The sequence below is a fragment of the Coregonus clupeaformis genome, chromosome 16, assembly GCF_020615455.1.
Source record: "Coregonus clupeaformis isolate EN_2021a chromosome 16, ASM2061545v1, whole genome shotgun sequence".
In the NCBI taxonomy this organism is placed as follows: domain Eukaryota; kingdom Metazoa; phylum Chordata; class Actinopteri; order Salmoniformes; family Salmonidae; genus Coregonus; species Coregonus clupeaformis.
Window position 1 is genome coordinate 53,846,003 of NC_059207.1, and position 16,585 is coordinate 53,862,587.

Sequence of the window (16,585 nt, forward strand, 5' to 3'; positions counted from 1 at the left end):
TGGGAGGAGCGTTACCCCGGCAATTTCGAACAACACCACGAACTCGGTTTGTATATGTAGCTAGCTAATAGCGAACCGTAGCTTTTATTCCACTAAAATAGGGAGTAATTTACACTAATATAACGTTTCTCAAGTGACTAGATTTCGTAGAAACAGCAATGGAGGCGGAAGAAATTGTGACTAAAATCAACAGAAAAGGTAAGGTGGACCGTTCGCTAACTAGCTAGCAATGTTAGCTAGCTAACTAACTGAACGTTATCTATATAAATAGTAACGTCAACTACGCCATATCAACTGTATTTGCTTAATTAGCTTGTTATCATGCCTCGTTAACTTGCAAGCAGCTAGCTAACGTTATAGTTTCGTTAGTTATGATGCCATTATATAGTATTTGGTTATGTAAGCTAGCAAACTACTTAACGTTAAAATCAAATGTTATTTGTCACATGCGCCGAATACAACAGGTGTAACTTAGACCTAACCGTGAAATCCTTACTTACAAGCCCTTAACCAACAATGCAGTTAAAGAAATAGTTAAGAAAATATTTACTAAATAAACTAAATTTATTTTCACCGCTTAATTTGTTGTAGAAATGTGTTTTTTAAAGGTTTTTTTGCCTTCAATCTTCAAAAGCTGTGGATTTTTGTCCATCTTCCCCTGATTCAGAATATATAATGTTCATAGTCATGACATGCTTTGTGTAAGAGCTATTGGAGATTGAATGTTTAAAAACATTAAGTAATATTACAATAAAAATTGATTTTTGACCATTGACGTTGCTTCTTTCTTTCACAGAATTGCGCAAGCAGAAGTTGATGGAGTACTTAGCAGCCAAGGGAAGATTGAAGCCCCCCAACCCAAAGTAAGAAATCAGCCTGGCTTGACAGCTACAATATCTATGGCCAGTATGAAATAACTAACTGGCATTAATGGCAATATTTCAGTTTGACATGACTTATCCATAGACTTGTGTAAATAATGTCTTATCACACATTACGTATTTCAGACCTTATCTTCGAGATGACTTTAAAGCAAAGAGTACCAGCATGTCTACAGTGAAGGATTATGTAAGTAATCCTCCCTTTTCTCTCCTCCTTGACACTCACTCTCTCGAAGCAAGCTTGGCAGTTTGCGCACTATCAATTATAATTAACTGACATGTTGAGAAGTAGGCCCACTGTTGATGCAAAGCAGGAAAGTTCCTAAGTTAGTTAGCTATATTAACTGATGTTGTTTTGTTATTACAATTATAAAAATAGTCGCACACTATATATAAGCTCCCAGTAATTTATTGGGTAAACCACCAACGTTTCGACATCACTGTGCCGCCTTCAAGGTACATTTACATTTAAGTCATTTAGCAGACGCTCTTATCCAGAGCGACTTACAAATTGGTGCATTCAACTTAGGATAGCCAGTGGGACAACCACCACTGGGGGAGGGGGTGTAGAAGGATTACTGTTATACTATTCCAGGTATTCCTTAAAGAGGTAGGGTTTCAAGTGTCTCCGGAAGGTGGTCAGTGACAAGGTGGTGGGTGGGGGGGAATACAGAAGATGGCCCTATTTGGTAAAAGACCAAGTCCATATTATGGCAAGAACAGCTCAAATAAGCAAAGAGAAACAGTCCATCATTACTTTAAGACATGAAGGTCAGTCAATACGGAACATTTCAAGAACTTACTAAGTTTCTTCAATATCATGAATGCGTGAATCAGGTTATGTAGACAATTAGTGCAACCAATGACAATAGTGAGGGGTGTGTCATAGTAACCTGGTTCAATCATTCATGATATTACCCTGAAGAAGGCACAGTGATGCTGATACGTATAAGCTCCCTAAATTACTGGGAGCTTATACACTGAGTGTACAAAACCTTCCTAATATTGAGTTGCACACCGTTTTGCCCTCAGAACAGCCTCAATTCGTTGGGGCATGGGCTCTACAAGGTGTTGAAAGTGTTCCACAGGGATACTGGCCCATGTTGACTTCCCACAGTTATGTCAAGTTGGCTGGATGTCCTTTCGGTGGTGGACCATTCTTGATACACACAGGAAACTGTTAAATGTGAAAAACCCAGAAGCGTTGCAGTTCTTGACACACTCAAACTGTTGCGCCTGGCACCTACTACCATACCCTGTTCAAAGGCACTTAATTATTTTGTCTTGCCCATTCACCCTCTGAATGGCACACATACACAATCCATGACTCAAGGCTTAAAAATCCTTCTTTAACCTGTCTTCTCCCCTTCATCTACACTGATTGAAGTGGATTTAACAGGAGACTTCAATAAGGGATCATAGCTTTCATCTGGTTGCACTTAGTCAGTCTATGGCATGGAAAGAGCACGTGTTCCTAATGTTTTGTACACTCAGTGTGCAACTCTTTATTTTCATAGCCTACAGTTTACTTGCCATTAGTCAGCACCTCTACCAACTTTTTTGTGTATGCCCCAGCTCATGCTTTTCACTTGTTATTACAGCTGGCCAATGGGAAAGAGAACCAGGCCATGGGGAAAGAGAACCAGGGTCCAGATGCCCTCAAGATGAAAAAGGAAGCTGTGAAGGTTAAACATCTGACAGTCAAAGCATTTTCCCAAATCACTGGTACCTTGCACAGTACCACCAACAAACAGTGTTTCACCACCAGCAGCAGCACTCTGCGTCCCCTGTCTGCAGTATCGATTACTACACGTCTCAAAGCGATCAAAGGTGCAATAAAGCCTTCTGCGGTTGCCCCAGGTCACCCTGCCCACCTGAAAATTGTTCCAGCCAGACCACACTCTACTGTCCCTACAAAAACATGCCCAGGCACCACCAACCATCCCAGAACCAAGCCCAACCCAGCTGTTAAAGGCAGCAATACATGCCCCAACTCCGCCAAACCACTGGCCAACACTGGTAGAACATATTCGGCCAACACAACCAGACCACAGCCAAACACTACTGGGAAACCCACCAACACACGCCCCAATACAGCCAGCACCCGCCCCAGCACATCTAGCATTGCGAGAATGAGTCTTAGTACAGCGGCTAAAACCAAGACAGGCCTCATGTGTGCTCAGGTGCAGCCTAGAAACACACACCCCAGAGCCACCATCCCTGCCCCTGCTGCAGCCCCCACCACCTCCTTTGTCCTGAACAGAGCGTGCCCAAGCACCATCCCAGTTCCAGCTGTGACTCAGAGACTAGTTACTACTCAGAGGAGAACGAATCCCGTCACTACCATGAGTAAAACTAACCAGAGGACGGGTGCCTCGGCTGTGGACAATGGGCAAAGGAGGAGCCAAGCTCTGAGCAGAATTGACTCTAAACCACTTCCAGGGAGAATCAGTAAATCAGCAGGGCTGAGGCAACCTGCCGCTGGGCCTAAACCGACCATCCAAAGCCCTACTGGTCTACCTGGATCCAAGACTGCAGCTATGAAGCCAGGGGAGAAAGGGAAAAACGCAGCCAGAGTTTCGATCCAAGTGGTTGAGCCTGTGAAGAGGGCTCCACCACAGCACAGGGCCGAGGCTAGAGGAGCAGGAGGGGCCACCACTCGGACATGTAAGCCTGACTCTCAAGCCTCCACCGGGATAACAGGGAACCGATGGCAGGCCAAGGCTCTGAGTAGGGCCATGCATGCAGCTGTGGCTAAGATGGGACAGAAAGGCAGCAGAGAGGAGAACCGAGAGACCGCGACTGACACAAACGTTCCTTCAATGTCCATAAACGTTCCTACACCAGCGTGTTGGCCTAACAGGAGCACAGTGAATGGTGTGTGGATCCCCCAGACGGTTCCTCGCTCTGCCAGAGAGTTCAGCCACAGCCAGGTGGAGGTGGGGTGGGCGGCTGGTGTTGGCCTGAAGACACCCAGAGACCAGGCCAGGATCATGCCACAGACAGAGGGCAGGAAGAATATGACTGCAGCTCAGGAGGAAAGGATGTGAGTTGGTTTAGTTATTTTATTGTATATTAGATAAGAAGTAGAGAGGATCTATTCTACACTGAACAAAAATATAAACGCAACATGTAAAGTGTTGGTCCCATGTTTCATGAGCTGAAATAATATATCCCAGAAATGTTCCATATAAATTTGTTTACCTCCCTGTTAGTGAGCATTTCTCCTTTGCCAAGATAATCCATCCACCTGACAGGTGTGGCATGCTGATTAAACGGCATGCTCATCACTAGGGCTGTCCCCGACTACAGAAAATCTCGGTCGACCGAAAGTTGTCTGTTCTTTCGACCAATCAATTGATTTAAATGTTTAAACGTGTGTTTTTCCATATATAAACATACCCTATGCGTTTTAAAATCAACTATATGCATTAAGCTTGTCTGATGCTTTAAGCTTACTGTTTGATGAAATAAACACAAATTACTCAATAATGAGCTAGATAACCAGAAGGAAAAAAAAGTAACCATTCTCCTCCCGCTCCTGCTGGCTTTCGCAGATTCTGTCATTACTCTCCTGAAGTTGCCAGTAATAGCCTACAACAAGGAGTCCGCAACCTTTCTCATGTGAAATACAAATTTATCTTACCATTTCCACCGATCTGCGTGCCAGCTATAGTTTTCATATGCACATTTTCGTATAACAGGTTAATTTCATTTATAAGAACATCTAACATCTTCATATCTCAAAATCATTGTCATGTGGTTAACCAAAATACTATCCTAATCTAAATTTAAAATGTTACTTTTTAGGTTTGTAACATCTATTGCCATTGACAATGATGTAAAAATAGCCTACATAAAGCCATTGCAGCCTTCAGGTAGAAGAAATCCTGAAAATGTAAAAAAATGTAAATACATTCTATAAATCACATTGTCTACGCATGGCCTGTCTGCAACGAACTTGAAACATTGTATCAACTATTAACTTGGGTCCGGCCCAGGCTATTTTGCAAAGGATAAGAAGCAGTGCTCGTCTTGGGCAGGAGCTCACCGGAGCTGAATTTTCTACTGCTTGAATTCCTGTTCCTCTTATAGAATATTAGCTCAAAAGTATTGTGGAGCTCATGCACCTAAATATAAACAGTACCAGCACCCAAAATGAGTACCGGAACCTATTTCAGTCCAGGTCAAGCACTGATGAGAAATAATCTGGTAGGCCTATTTTATGACATTTCCACTGGGTCAGAGCATGACATTTTTCCCTTTCACTCTGAGTGGTTATCGAAAAGGAGAGAGCTGGAAAGATTTTTCAAATACATTGAGGAACTATTGTCATTCTCAACGGATGTAAAATCAGACTTCATTTGCTTGCTGTTTGAGGTGATGAAAATATTACTTTGAGAAGCTCCACAGCTCATTAGTGGTGGTGCGTTAAGCCAATCAGAAATACTATCAGATCCCCAAATGGGCACCTTTATATGCCTACATTTGCGCGCAGGCCAGATAGCCTATAGGCCTATATACTTCTATGTGTAATCAAATCTAATTTTATTTGCCACATGGGACGAATAAAACAGGTGTAGACATTACAGTGAATTGCTTATAGTGCAAATAGTCCGGGTAGCCATGATTAGCTGTTCAGGAGTCTTATGGCTTGGGGGTAGAAGCTTGTTGAGAAGCCTTTTGGACCTAGACTTGGCGCTCCAGTACCGCTTGCCGTGCGGTAGCAGAGAGAACAGTCTATGACTAGGGTGGCTTGAGTCTTTGACAATTTTTAGGGCCTTCCTCTGACACCGCCTGGTATAGAGGTCCTGGATGGCAGGAAGCTTGGCCCCAGTGATGTACTGGGCCGTACGCACTACCCTCTGTAGTGCCTTGCGGTCAGAGGCCGAGCAGTTGCCATACCAGGCGGTGATGCAACCAGTCAGGATGCTCTCGATGGTGCAGCTGTATAACTTTTTGAGGATCTGAGGACACATGCCAAATCTTTTCAGTATCCTGAGGAGGAATAGGTTTTGTCGTGCCCTCTTCACGACTGTCTTGGTGTGTTTGGACCATGATAGTTTGTTGGTGATGTGGACACCAAGGAACTTGAAGCTCTCAACCTGTTCCACTAAAGTCCCGTCAATGAGAATAGGGGCGTGCTCAGTCCTCTTCTTTTTCCTGTAGTCCACAATCATCTCCTTTGTCTTGATCATGTTGAGGGAGAGGTTGTTATCCTGGCACCACACGGCCAGGTCTCTGACCACCTCCCTATAGGCTGTCTCATCGTTGTCGGTGATCAGTCCTACCACTGTTGTGTCGTCGGCAAACTTAATGATGGTGTTGGAGTCGTGCCTGGCCATGCAGTCATGGGTGAACAGGGAGTACAGGAGGGGACTGAGCACGCACCCCTGAGGGGCCCCCGTGTTGAGGATCAGTGTGGCAGATGTGTTGTTACCTACCCTTACCACCTGGGGGCGGCCCGTCAGGAAGTCCAGGATCCAGTTGCAGAGGGAGGTGTTTAGTCCCAGAATCCTTAGCTTAGTGATGAGCTTTGAGGGCGCTATGGTGTTGTCCTTACTTATCAGGTGCGCGTCCTTACTCAACATTGACAGGAGCGCGCCAAACAAAAGACGATGACTAAATTGTGGTCGTAAATGGAATGAAATAAACCAAAACTTGTTTCTCACAAGTGTAGCATAGGTTGTGCGCTCTGCAAACAATGTGTCTACGCCGACAATGAAAACGGTAAGACTGAAATAGTAATGAATTAAATCCATTAACAGAAATTACCATAACCAAACAAACATTGTAGATTAGAAATTATAGGAATTAATGGTAAATGTACTACTGGTGATACAGTATATGTAATGGGGTTGTGATATACACTAACAATCAAACGCAAACAATTCACACAAAGTTAGGAAACAGTGAATGTGCACAAATTGGTGGGAGAGAGCGCATTCTGGAGAGAGAAGTACATTGTGCATCTGGGTGCTGCATGGTCAATGCGACGTCTGCATTGGCCATGCAGCATTCACTTCTTGGCTTGGCGAAGCAGAGCTGTTGTCAAGGAAGTGAGTGTGTTTATACAGGATGTACCGCACCCACCTACCGTCAACCAATCATGTCAATGCGGAGCTATACAGAGCCCTCCGCATTGTTACAACATTTGGGAGGCGCATGGCAATGTGCTACGGAGCTCGATTTGGCCTCTGCATGCCTCCGGAGGATCCGTAATTTCGTCACACCCTCGATATGGAGCTCCGACCACATTTTCGGATCAAGCATAAATTGGCTTTTAGTCTAGGCCTCCGCAATGGATTAGTTTACTGAGATATATATATATATATATATATATATATATATATATATATATATATATATATATATATCCATTTGCTAAAAAAAAAAAAAACATGCAGTTGGAGGTGGCTTACGGTAGAGAGCTGAACATTCAATTCTCTGGCAACAGCTCTGGTGGACATTCCTGCAGTCAGCATATCAATTGCACACTCCCTCAACTTGAGACAACTGTGGCATTGGTTGTGTGACAAAGCGGCACATTTTAGAGTGGCCTTTAATTGTCCCCAGCACAAGGTGCACCTGTGTAATGATCATGCTCTTTAATCAGCTTCTTGATATGCCACCTGTCAGTTGGATGGATTATCTTGGCAAAGGAGAAATGCTGACTAAAAGGGATGTAAACAAACTTTTTGTGCATATGGAACATTTCTGAGATCTTTTATTTCAGTTCATGAAACCAACACTTTTTATACAATTTAGTTTCGATTTAGAATGACCCATTTATCAAATGGGCAGGGGGAAAAAAGACGTCTTCTGAATGCACTCGAATAGCGAATGGAGGCCACGCGCTTTCCTGCCGGTCTGTTTTTCAGTGATGCGGGGTAGGCTACTTTGGTTTTATAACTGAGCATGTGCTTAATATGAGCAGCTGAAAGTAAATGCAGTGCATTCGGAAAGTATTCAGACCCCTTCCCTTTTTCCACATTTTGTTACGTTAAAGCCTTTTCCTAAAATGGATTAAATAAATAAAAAATCCTCATCAATCTACACACAATAACCCATAATGAAAAAGTGAAAACAGGGTTTTAGACATTTTTGCAAATTTATTACAAATAAAAACATACCTTATTTACATAAGTTTTCAGACCCTTTGCTATGAGACTTGAAATTGAGCTCAGGTGCATCCTGTTTCCATTGATCATCCTTGAGATGTTTCTACAACTTGATTGGAGTCCACCTGTGGTAAATTCAATTGATTGGACATGATTTGGAAAGGCACACACCTGTTTATATAAGGTCCCACAGTTGACAGTGCATGTCAGAGCAAAAACCAAGCCATGAGGTTAAAGGAATTGTCCGTAGAGCTCAGAGTCAGGATTGTGTCAAGGCACAGATCTGGGGAAGGGTACCAAAAAAATGTCTGCAGCATTGAAGGTCCCCAAGAACACAGTGGCCTCCATCATTCTTAAATGGAATAAGTTTGGAACCACCAAGACTCTTCATAGAACTGGCCGCCCGGCCAAATTTAGCAATCTGGGGAGAAGGGCCTTGGTCAGGGAGGTGACCAAGATCCCGATGGTCACTCTGGCAAAGCTCCATAGTCCCTCTGTGGAGATGGGAGAACCTTCCAGAAGGACAACCATCTCTGCAGCTCTCCACCAATCAGGCCTTTATGGTAGAGTGGCCTGACGGAAGCCACTACTCATTAAAAGGCACATGACAGCCTGCTTGGAGTTTGGCAAAAGGCACCTCAAGGACTCTCAGATCATGAGAAACAAGATTCTCTGGTCTGATGAAACCAAGATTGAACTATTTGGCCTGAATGCCAAGCGTCACGTCTGGAAGAAACCTGGCACCATCCCTACGGTGAAGCATGGTGGTGGCAGCATCAGGCTGTGGGGATGTTTTTCAGTGACAGGGACTGGGAGACTAGTCAGGATCTAGGGAAATATTAACGGAGCAAAGTACAGAGAGATCCTTGATGAAAACCTGCTCCTGAGCGCTCAGATCCTCAGACAAGACAACGACCCTAAGCACACAGCCAAGAAAACGAGGGAGTGGCTTCGGGACAAGTCTCAATGTCCTTGAGAGGCCAAGCCAGAGCCCGGACTTGAACCCGATTTGAACATCTCTGGAGAGACCTGGAAATAGCTGTGCAGCGATGCTCCCCATCCAACCTGACAGAGCTTGAGATGATCTGCAGAGAAGAATGGGAGAAATTCCCCAAATACAGGTGTGCCAAGCTTGTAGCGTCATACCCAAGAAGACTTGAGGCTGTAATGGCTGCCAAAGGTGCTTCAACAAAGTACTGAGTAAAGGGTCTGAATACTTATCTAAATGTAATATTTCACTTTATTTGTTATTAATTTGCAATTTCAAAAAACATGTTTTTGCTTTGTCATTATTGGGTATTGTGTGTAGATGAAGGAAATAAACAATCAAATCAATTTTAGAATAAGGCTGTAACGTAACAACATTTGGAAAAAGTCAAGGGGTCTGAATACTTTCCGAATGCACTGTATAGTCACCAATACATCAGATAATGATAGGCTCACCATTTAGTCATTTTAACTACCATTTAATCCAATAGCAAAAAAAATATAAGATACACATTTCAAAACTGTTATTTTTGAAGTTCTGAATAGAAAGAATAGTAGATATATAAATATAATTTTCCATAGAGTATTTGACTTTAACTTGCCATGCACAATTTTTGAAAATAATTTGTGTCCTATGGCAGTTTGTAAGCATGTTGAGAAATATGTCAGTCTTACAGTTTCATAATCCTTATACACTGAGTGAAAGCCTTCCCAGAAGAGTGGAAGTTGTTATAGAAGCAAAGGGGGGACCAACTCCATATTAATTCCCATTATTTTGGAATGAGATGTTCGACTAGCAGGTGTCCACATACCTTTGGTCATGTAGTGTATTTCACTAAACTGTTGACAGCCCCTCTGCGCACTTGAGAAAGGAATAAAGGAGAGAGAGAGGAGGCGATGCCCAGTGACACAAGCCTACCAGACGAGCTAAACCACTTCTATGTTCGCTTCGAGGCAAGCAACACTGAAGCATGCATGAGAGCACCAGCTGTTCCGGACGACTATGTGATCACGCTCTCCGTAGCCGATGTGAGTAAGACTTTTAAGCAGGTCAACATTCACAAGGCCGCAGGGCCAGACGGATTACCAGGACGTGTACTCCGAGCATGTGCTGACCAACTGGCAAGTGTCTTCACTGACATTTTCAACATGTCCCTGACTGAGTCTGTAATACCAACATGTTTCAAGCAGACCACCATAGTCCCCGTGCCCAAGAACTCTAAGATAACCTGCCTAAATGACTACCGACCCGTAGCACTGACGTCTGTAGCCATGAAGTGCTTTGAAAGACTGGTCATGGCTCACATCAACAGCATAATCCCAGAAACCCTAGACCCACTCCAATTTGCATACCGCCCCAACAGATCCACAGATGATGCAATCTCTATCGCACTCCACACTGCCCTTTCCCACCTGGACAAGAGGAACACCTACGTGAGAATGCTATTCATTGACTACAGCTCAGCATTCAACACCATAGTGCCCTCTAAGCTCATCACTAAGCTAAGGATCCTGGGACTAAACACCTCCCTCTGCAACTGGATCCTGGACTTCCTGACGGGCCGCCCCCCAGGTGGTAAGGGTAGGTAACAACACATCTGCCACACTGATCCTCAACACGGGGGGCCCCCTCAGGGGTGCGTGCTCAGTCCCCTCCTGTACTCTCTGTTCACCCATGACTGCATGGCCAGGCACGACTCCAACACCATCATTAAGTTTGCCGACGACACAACAGTGGTAGGCCTGATCACCGACAACGATGAGACAGCCTATAGGGAGGAGGTCAGAGATCTGGCCGTGTGGTGCCAGGACAACAACCTCTCCCTCAACGTGACCAAGACAAAGGAGATGATTGTGGACTACAGGAAAAAAAAGAGGACTGAGCACGCCCCCATTCTCATCGACGGGGCTGTAGTGGAACAGGTTGAGAGCTTCAAGTTCCTTGGTGTCCACATCACCAACGAACTATCATGGTCCAAACACACCAAGACAGTCGTGAAGAGGGCACGACAAAGCCTATTCCCCTCAGGAGACTAAAAAGATTTGGCATGGGTCCTCAGATCCTCAAAAAAATTCTACAGCTGCACCATCGAGAGCATCCTGACTGGTTGCATCACCGCCTGGTATGACAACTGCTTGGCCTCTGACCGCAAGGCACTACAGAGGGTAGTGCGTACGGCCCAGTACATCACTGGGGCAAAGCTCCCTGCCATCCAGGACCTCTATACCAGGCGGTGTCAGAGGAAGGCCCTCAAAATTGTCAAAGACTCCAGCCACCCTAGTCATAGACTGTTCTCTCTGCTACCGCACGGCAAGCGGTACCGGAGTGCCAAGTCTAGGTCCAAAAGACTTCTCAACAGCTTCTACCCCCAAGCCATAAGACTCCTGAACAGCTAATCATGGCTACCCGGACTATTTGCACTGCCCCCCCACCCCATCCTTTTTACGCTGCTGCTACTCTATTAAGTATTTATGCATAGTCACTTTAACTCTACCCACATGTACATATTACCTCAACTACCTCAACTAGCCGGTGCCCCCGCACATTGACTCTGCAACGGTACCCCCTGTATATATAGCCTCCCTACTGTCACTTTATTTTACTGTATATATAGCCTCCCTACTGTCACTTTATTTTACTTCTGCTCTTTTTTTCTCAACACTTTTTTGTTGTTGTTGTTTTATTCTAACTTTTTTTGTTTAAAATAAATGCACTGTTGGTTAAGGGCTGTAAGTAAGCATTTCACTGCAATGTCTGCACCTGTTGTATTCGGCGCATGTGACCAATAAAATTTGATTTGATTTGATTTGATGGAAAAGCATGGTGGTGAGATTCTGTGTAGCTAAAGGTAATGTCACCCAATTAATTATGAATAAATAAATAAATCCCTATTACTAGGCTATTCAATTAAATGCAAATTCACTATAATTGTAGGCTAACTGTAAGCCACCCTGCACAATCAATGAACCAACAGCATCACCTAGGGCTATAATACGTTCTCTCCCAGACTCGTGGATAGACATTTTAAAGTGTAGCATAAGGTAACCAGTCCTTTCAGTATACATAATACAGTCCATACTCAAAGGTATAACTCAAATGTGTTTAATTTTTGAGTATAGGCTAGACCAATTATGTACCGAAGACATCTTAAATCAGTTTTGTTTTGACTCGAGTGGTGGTAATACAGTCAACGCAACAGCCCTACCTATTGGGCATGTTTGGGATGCTCTGGATCAACGTGTACGACAGCGTTTTCCAGTTCCTGCCAATATCCAGCAACTTTGCACAGCCATTGAAGAGGAGTGGGACAACATTCCACAGGCCACAATCAACAGCCTGATCAACTCTATGCGAAGGAGATGTGTCGCACTGCATTAGGCAAATGGTGGTCACACCAGATACTGACTGGTTTACTGCTCCACGCCATTACAAAAAAAAAATTATATCTGTGACCAACAGATGCATATCTGTATTCCCAGTCGTGAAATCCATAGATTAGGGCCTAATTAATTAATTTCAATTGACTGATTTTCTTTTATGAACTGTAACTCAGTAAAATCTTTGAAATCGTTGCATGTTGCATTTGATCTTTTTGTTCAGTATAGATACAATATTTTTGGGATTTAGCAGACACTCTTATCCAGAGCGATTTTAGAGCCTAAACAACATTTTCAACTCTAGACTGGTTGAATAAGGCCTTGGCTTACACTTGGCTTCGATTTGGCATATACAGTGCACATAAATACTTCTGTTTTGTTTATTGAAGTAACAAAACAACATTTGTCAAGATGTTATCATTTAACTTCATTAAAATAGTGTAGCACTAGCATATGATTGTGCTGGCTCTTTTCCATATTCTTTCCATCCAGCACCTGATTAAATATAGTGTGTGGTAGACTTTGACTACAAAAATCTCCTTTACCCAAACATTTAACTGAACAACCTTATATTCCACTCTGTGTGTGTCTCCAGTAAGAAGCTCCAGGAATGGCGTGAGAACAGGGGCATCTCCTACAAGCGTCCCCCCATGCCGGTGAGGCCTCAGGCGCGGCGCACCGTGGCCCTCCCTCAGCCCTACTGGGCTGGTATGGAGGACGAGTACCTGGAGGCCAAGTCTCTGGTTGGAGCGGTGGACCGGTGCCTGGCTGACTGCATCAAACTGCTGGATGAGGTATGGAGGAGGAGGGTAGCAGACCAACTTCCAGTAACTGGGTCCATCAGTCTAACCTCTAGTCTAGACTAACTGCCCCTGTATGACGTATATAATACATGCCATTTAGCAGACGCTTTTATCCAAAATGATCTAAGACCAAACCAGCGTGCTCACGCTGTAAATGTCAACGCCTTCACGTGCATATAGTGCATCAAATTATGACGCAAGTCTGTTTTTCTTGTGTCTACATGGAGCAATGCTGGTAAAGGAACCTGATACATTGACAGAAAATAGACTGCATTATTAACTCGGAAATTGTGAAATGTGTAGTTAAAAGGTGTCTATTTCGTACTGATAACCTTAACTGCCAGTGCCAACATTGTGCTTTATGATAAAAGGCGTAGCACTAGCAATGCATGAATGCAACGACATTCTATACATTTATCAACTGGATTGTTTAAAAATCATATATCACCTTGTCAATGTCATTTTTTTGACAGTAGGCTATCACCGTTGTAGTTTACAGCCGATTTAGTATACGTTTTTCTGATCATTCCAAAGTCTGCGGTGTATGTGCATGTGTGCTGGAGGCGAGCCTATCTGACAAATAGGCTACCTATTTATAAACAATAGCCTACATGTGTTGATTTCGATCATAGGCATATAGCCTGGGTGGCTACAAATGGAAAACTTGAGGAATTAAATAGGCTACTCCGATTTCAAGCGATAATACAACTGTTTATGGCTTTTCATGACAATTACACTGGCATAGGCTACATGGTTCCTTGGCTGGTTGCTTTGTGTGTCGTGTGTGATTTGCCAGAAGCCATTAATCCATCCAACACAGCTATTAATCCAACACGTGGTGAAGTGATTCATGTAGCTAATATTACTTGTGGAGCCTCCCGAGTGACGCAGCGGTCTAAGGCACTGCATCGCAGTGCTGAGGCGTCAATACAGCCTCGGGTTCGATCCCAGGCTGTGTCAGAGCCGGCCGTGACCGGAGATCCATGAGGCTGCGCACAATTGGTCCAGCGTCGTCTTGTTTAGGGGAGGGGCCGGCCGGCCGGGATTCCCTTGTCTCATCGTGCTCTAGTGATTGCTTGTGGCAGGCTGGGCGCCTGCAAGCTGACTTCGGACTGTGTTTTCTTCAACACGTTGGTGCGGCTGGCTTCCGGGTTAAGCGAGCAGTGTGTCAAGAAGCAGTGCGGCTTGGCAGGGTCGTGTTTAGGAGGACGCATGGCTCTCGACCTTCGCCTCTCCCGAGTCCGTAGGTGAGTTGCAGCGATGAGACAAGACTGTAACTACCAATTGGATACCATGAAAAGGGGGTAAAAGTAAAAAAAAAAAAACTAATTATATTACTTGTGGAATTATGCTGGCCTAATAAAACGGTCATGGCTTTGGTCAAAAGTAGTGCACTGTGTAGGGCAGTGGTTCTCCAACCTCTCCTTGGGGACCCCCAGTTGTTTCACAATTTTGTCGTAGCCCTGAAATAGCTCACCTGATTGACCTAGTCAAGGGCTTGATGATTAGTTGAAGGTGTGCTAGCTCTGGAATAGATCAAATGCATGGAACGACTGGGGATTCCCGAGGTTTGAGAACCACTGATATAGGGGATAGGGGGCCATTTGTGATGCAGCCTCTGCCTTCACTACAAGAGCAAGACATTTGGAGGAATGGAGTCCTGGGGCCTAATATATAACCGTTGAGTACATTTTACACTAAATATCTGCACGCACAAAAATATAGATATTTATCAACTTGGCGCACGCCGTACATACGCATGTTTCCCATTATAAATCAGACCTATCATAAAACTGTGCGTGCGTGAACAAGCATTATAACTCCGCCTGAAAAACGGCCATCATTCACCTTTTATGGTGACAATAATGCCCTTATTTGCTGTATACTTTGGAAGTATTGGAATTAGGCCAAGGCAGTATCTAAAGGAAATAGAAATGGCGAACTTGATCAAATATCTTTGGAGGTGTTGGCAGTGTTTTCTTTTGCTGTATCTGACTGTTTCTGAAAGACAAAAACAATTGCAAATTGTTGTGGACCTGTAAACAGATCGTTTGAAATCAGTAATAGATGCCTATTTCTAATTATTTTAGAATGCAAAGATAAAATATATAGATTTTCACTCTTCTCGCTAACGGCAAATGATTGCATCTTATTATATTTAGCTACCTGTGTTTTGTTATGAAGTTCACGTGGTCGCAACAGTAATTATAATGTCCTGTAGCAATCTTATAAGGAAGAGATTGTTGTTCACGGTTCCCACCCCTCTTCTCTGTTGTCCGGTCTCTATGACCCTGTGGTGGGGAAGGGTCTCGTTCACTACTTCCCACCAATCCAAAAGCATTGAATTGGTGGAGGCATAGGACAGTGGGAGCACCATATTTCTAAACCCCAGTCATTTCCTTTTATATCAGTGAAGGGAAGTGAACAATCGCAGACTTTGGGAGGATGGAGATATAATTGCAACATAGCAGAGATGTTCAACATCCCTTCTTTTGGGGTTTGATCAGTTCTTACACACATCATAAACCTTGAGACCAAACAACCAAGTCCGTTGAACCTTCATATCTTTCCAGCGTGGCCTGGCTGGCTGGCGGACCCCTTTACTGAATAGCACATCTGGTAATTTGCTGTAGGCAAATCCAACACAGTTGATTAACATAATATTTGTGTAATTTGTAACAGCCTCATAAAGATTTGGTAAAGAGTGTGTGTACGTGTATCTCTGACTGTGTGTATGTGTCTCTGACTGTGTGTCAACATCTACCCCCTACAGGGCTGCCTGTCCACCCAGGTGCAGGAGATGTTGTCCAGGGTGCCCTTGGCGGAGAAGTTCTCTAAGTACTGGATCTGCCAGGCTCGCCTGATGGAGCGCCAGGGCAATCTGGAGGTGCTGCCCCTGTTTGAGGAGGCAGTACGCGTGGTGCTAGAGGTATAACATACTCCCTTCTCTCATCCCTACCTATGACTCTCTTCCTCCCTCTCTCTCTTTCTACCGCCCTCCATACCACTTTTTTTTTAACCTTTTGAGGTCCTGCCCCTGTTTGAAGAGGCAGTACGGGTTGGGTGGTGTTAGAGGTATAGCATACACCCTTTACCTAATCCCTATCGCCCTCTTCCCCCTTGCTATGTAAAGCACGTTGGGTGACTAGTGATAAGAATACCAATTTTTACAGCCCCCTAACCAATTGTGCTATTATGTGTGTTTTTTCGCATTATTTTATTCTGTACATAATGTTTCTGCCACCTTCTCTTATGACCAAAAAGAGCTTCTGGATATCAGGACAGCAATTACTCACCTCGTATTGGACGAATATTCTTTCTTCAACGAGTCGGACGTGAAGGATATTCTATAGACACCCGACAAGGCCCAAATCCCCGTCATTCGCATGAGAAAGAGACGGAGATATTGTGGACG

At 44.1% G+C, this 16,585-nt stretch overlaps 1 protein-coding gene across 1 annotated transcript in view; it reads left to right on the top strand.

Moving 5' to 3' along the window:
- The first annotated feature begins 29 nt into the window (after positions 1-29).
- Positions 30-16,585, top strand: part of LOC121585180 (cytoskeleton-associated protein 2-like) — a 36,584-nt gene continuing 20,028 nt past the window's right edge. Inside the window, exons 1-6 of the mRNA XM_041901578.2 lie at positions 30-198; positions 797-863; positions 1,008-1,068; positions 2,483-3,927; positions 12,963-13,161; positions 15,944-16,099. Coding sequence (XP_041757512.1) covers positions 159-198; positions 797-863; positions 1,008-1,068; positions 2,483-3,927; positions 12,963-13,161; positions 15,944-16,099 — 1,968 coding nt within the window. The 5' untranslated portion in view covers positions 30-158. The remainder of the gene's footprint in view (positions 199-796; positions 864-1,007; positions 1,069-2,482; positions 3,928-12,962; positions 13,162-15,943; positions 16,100-16,585) is intronic.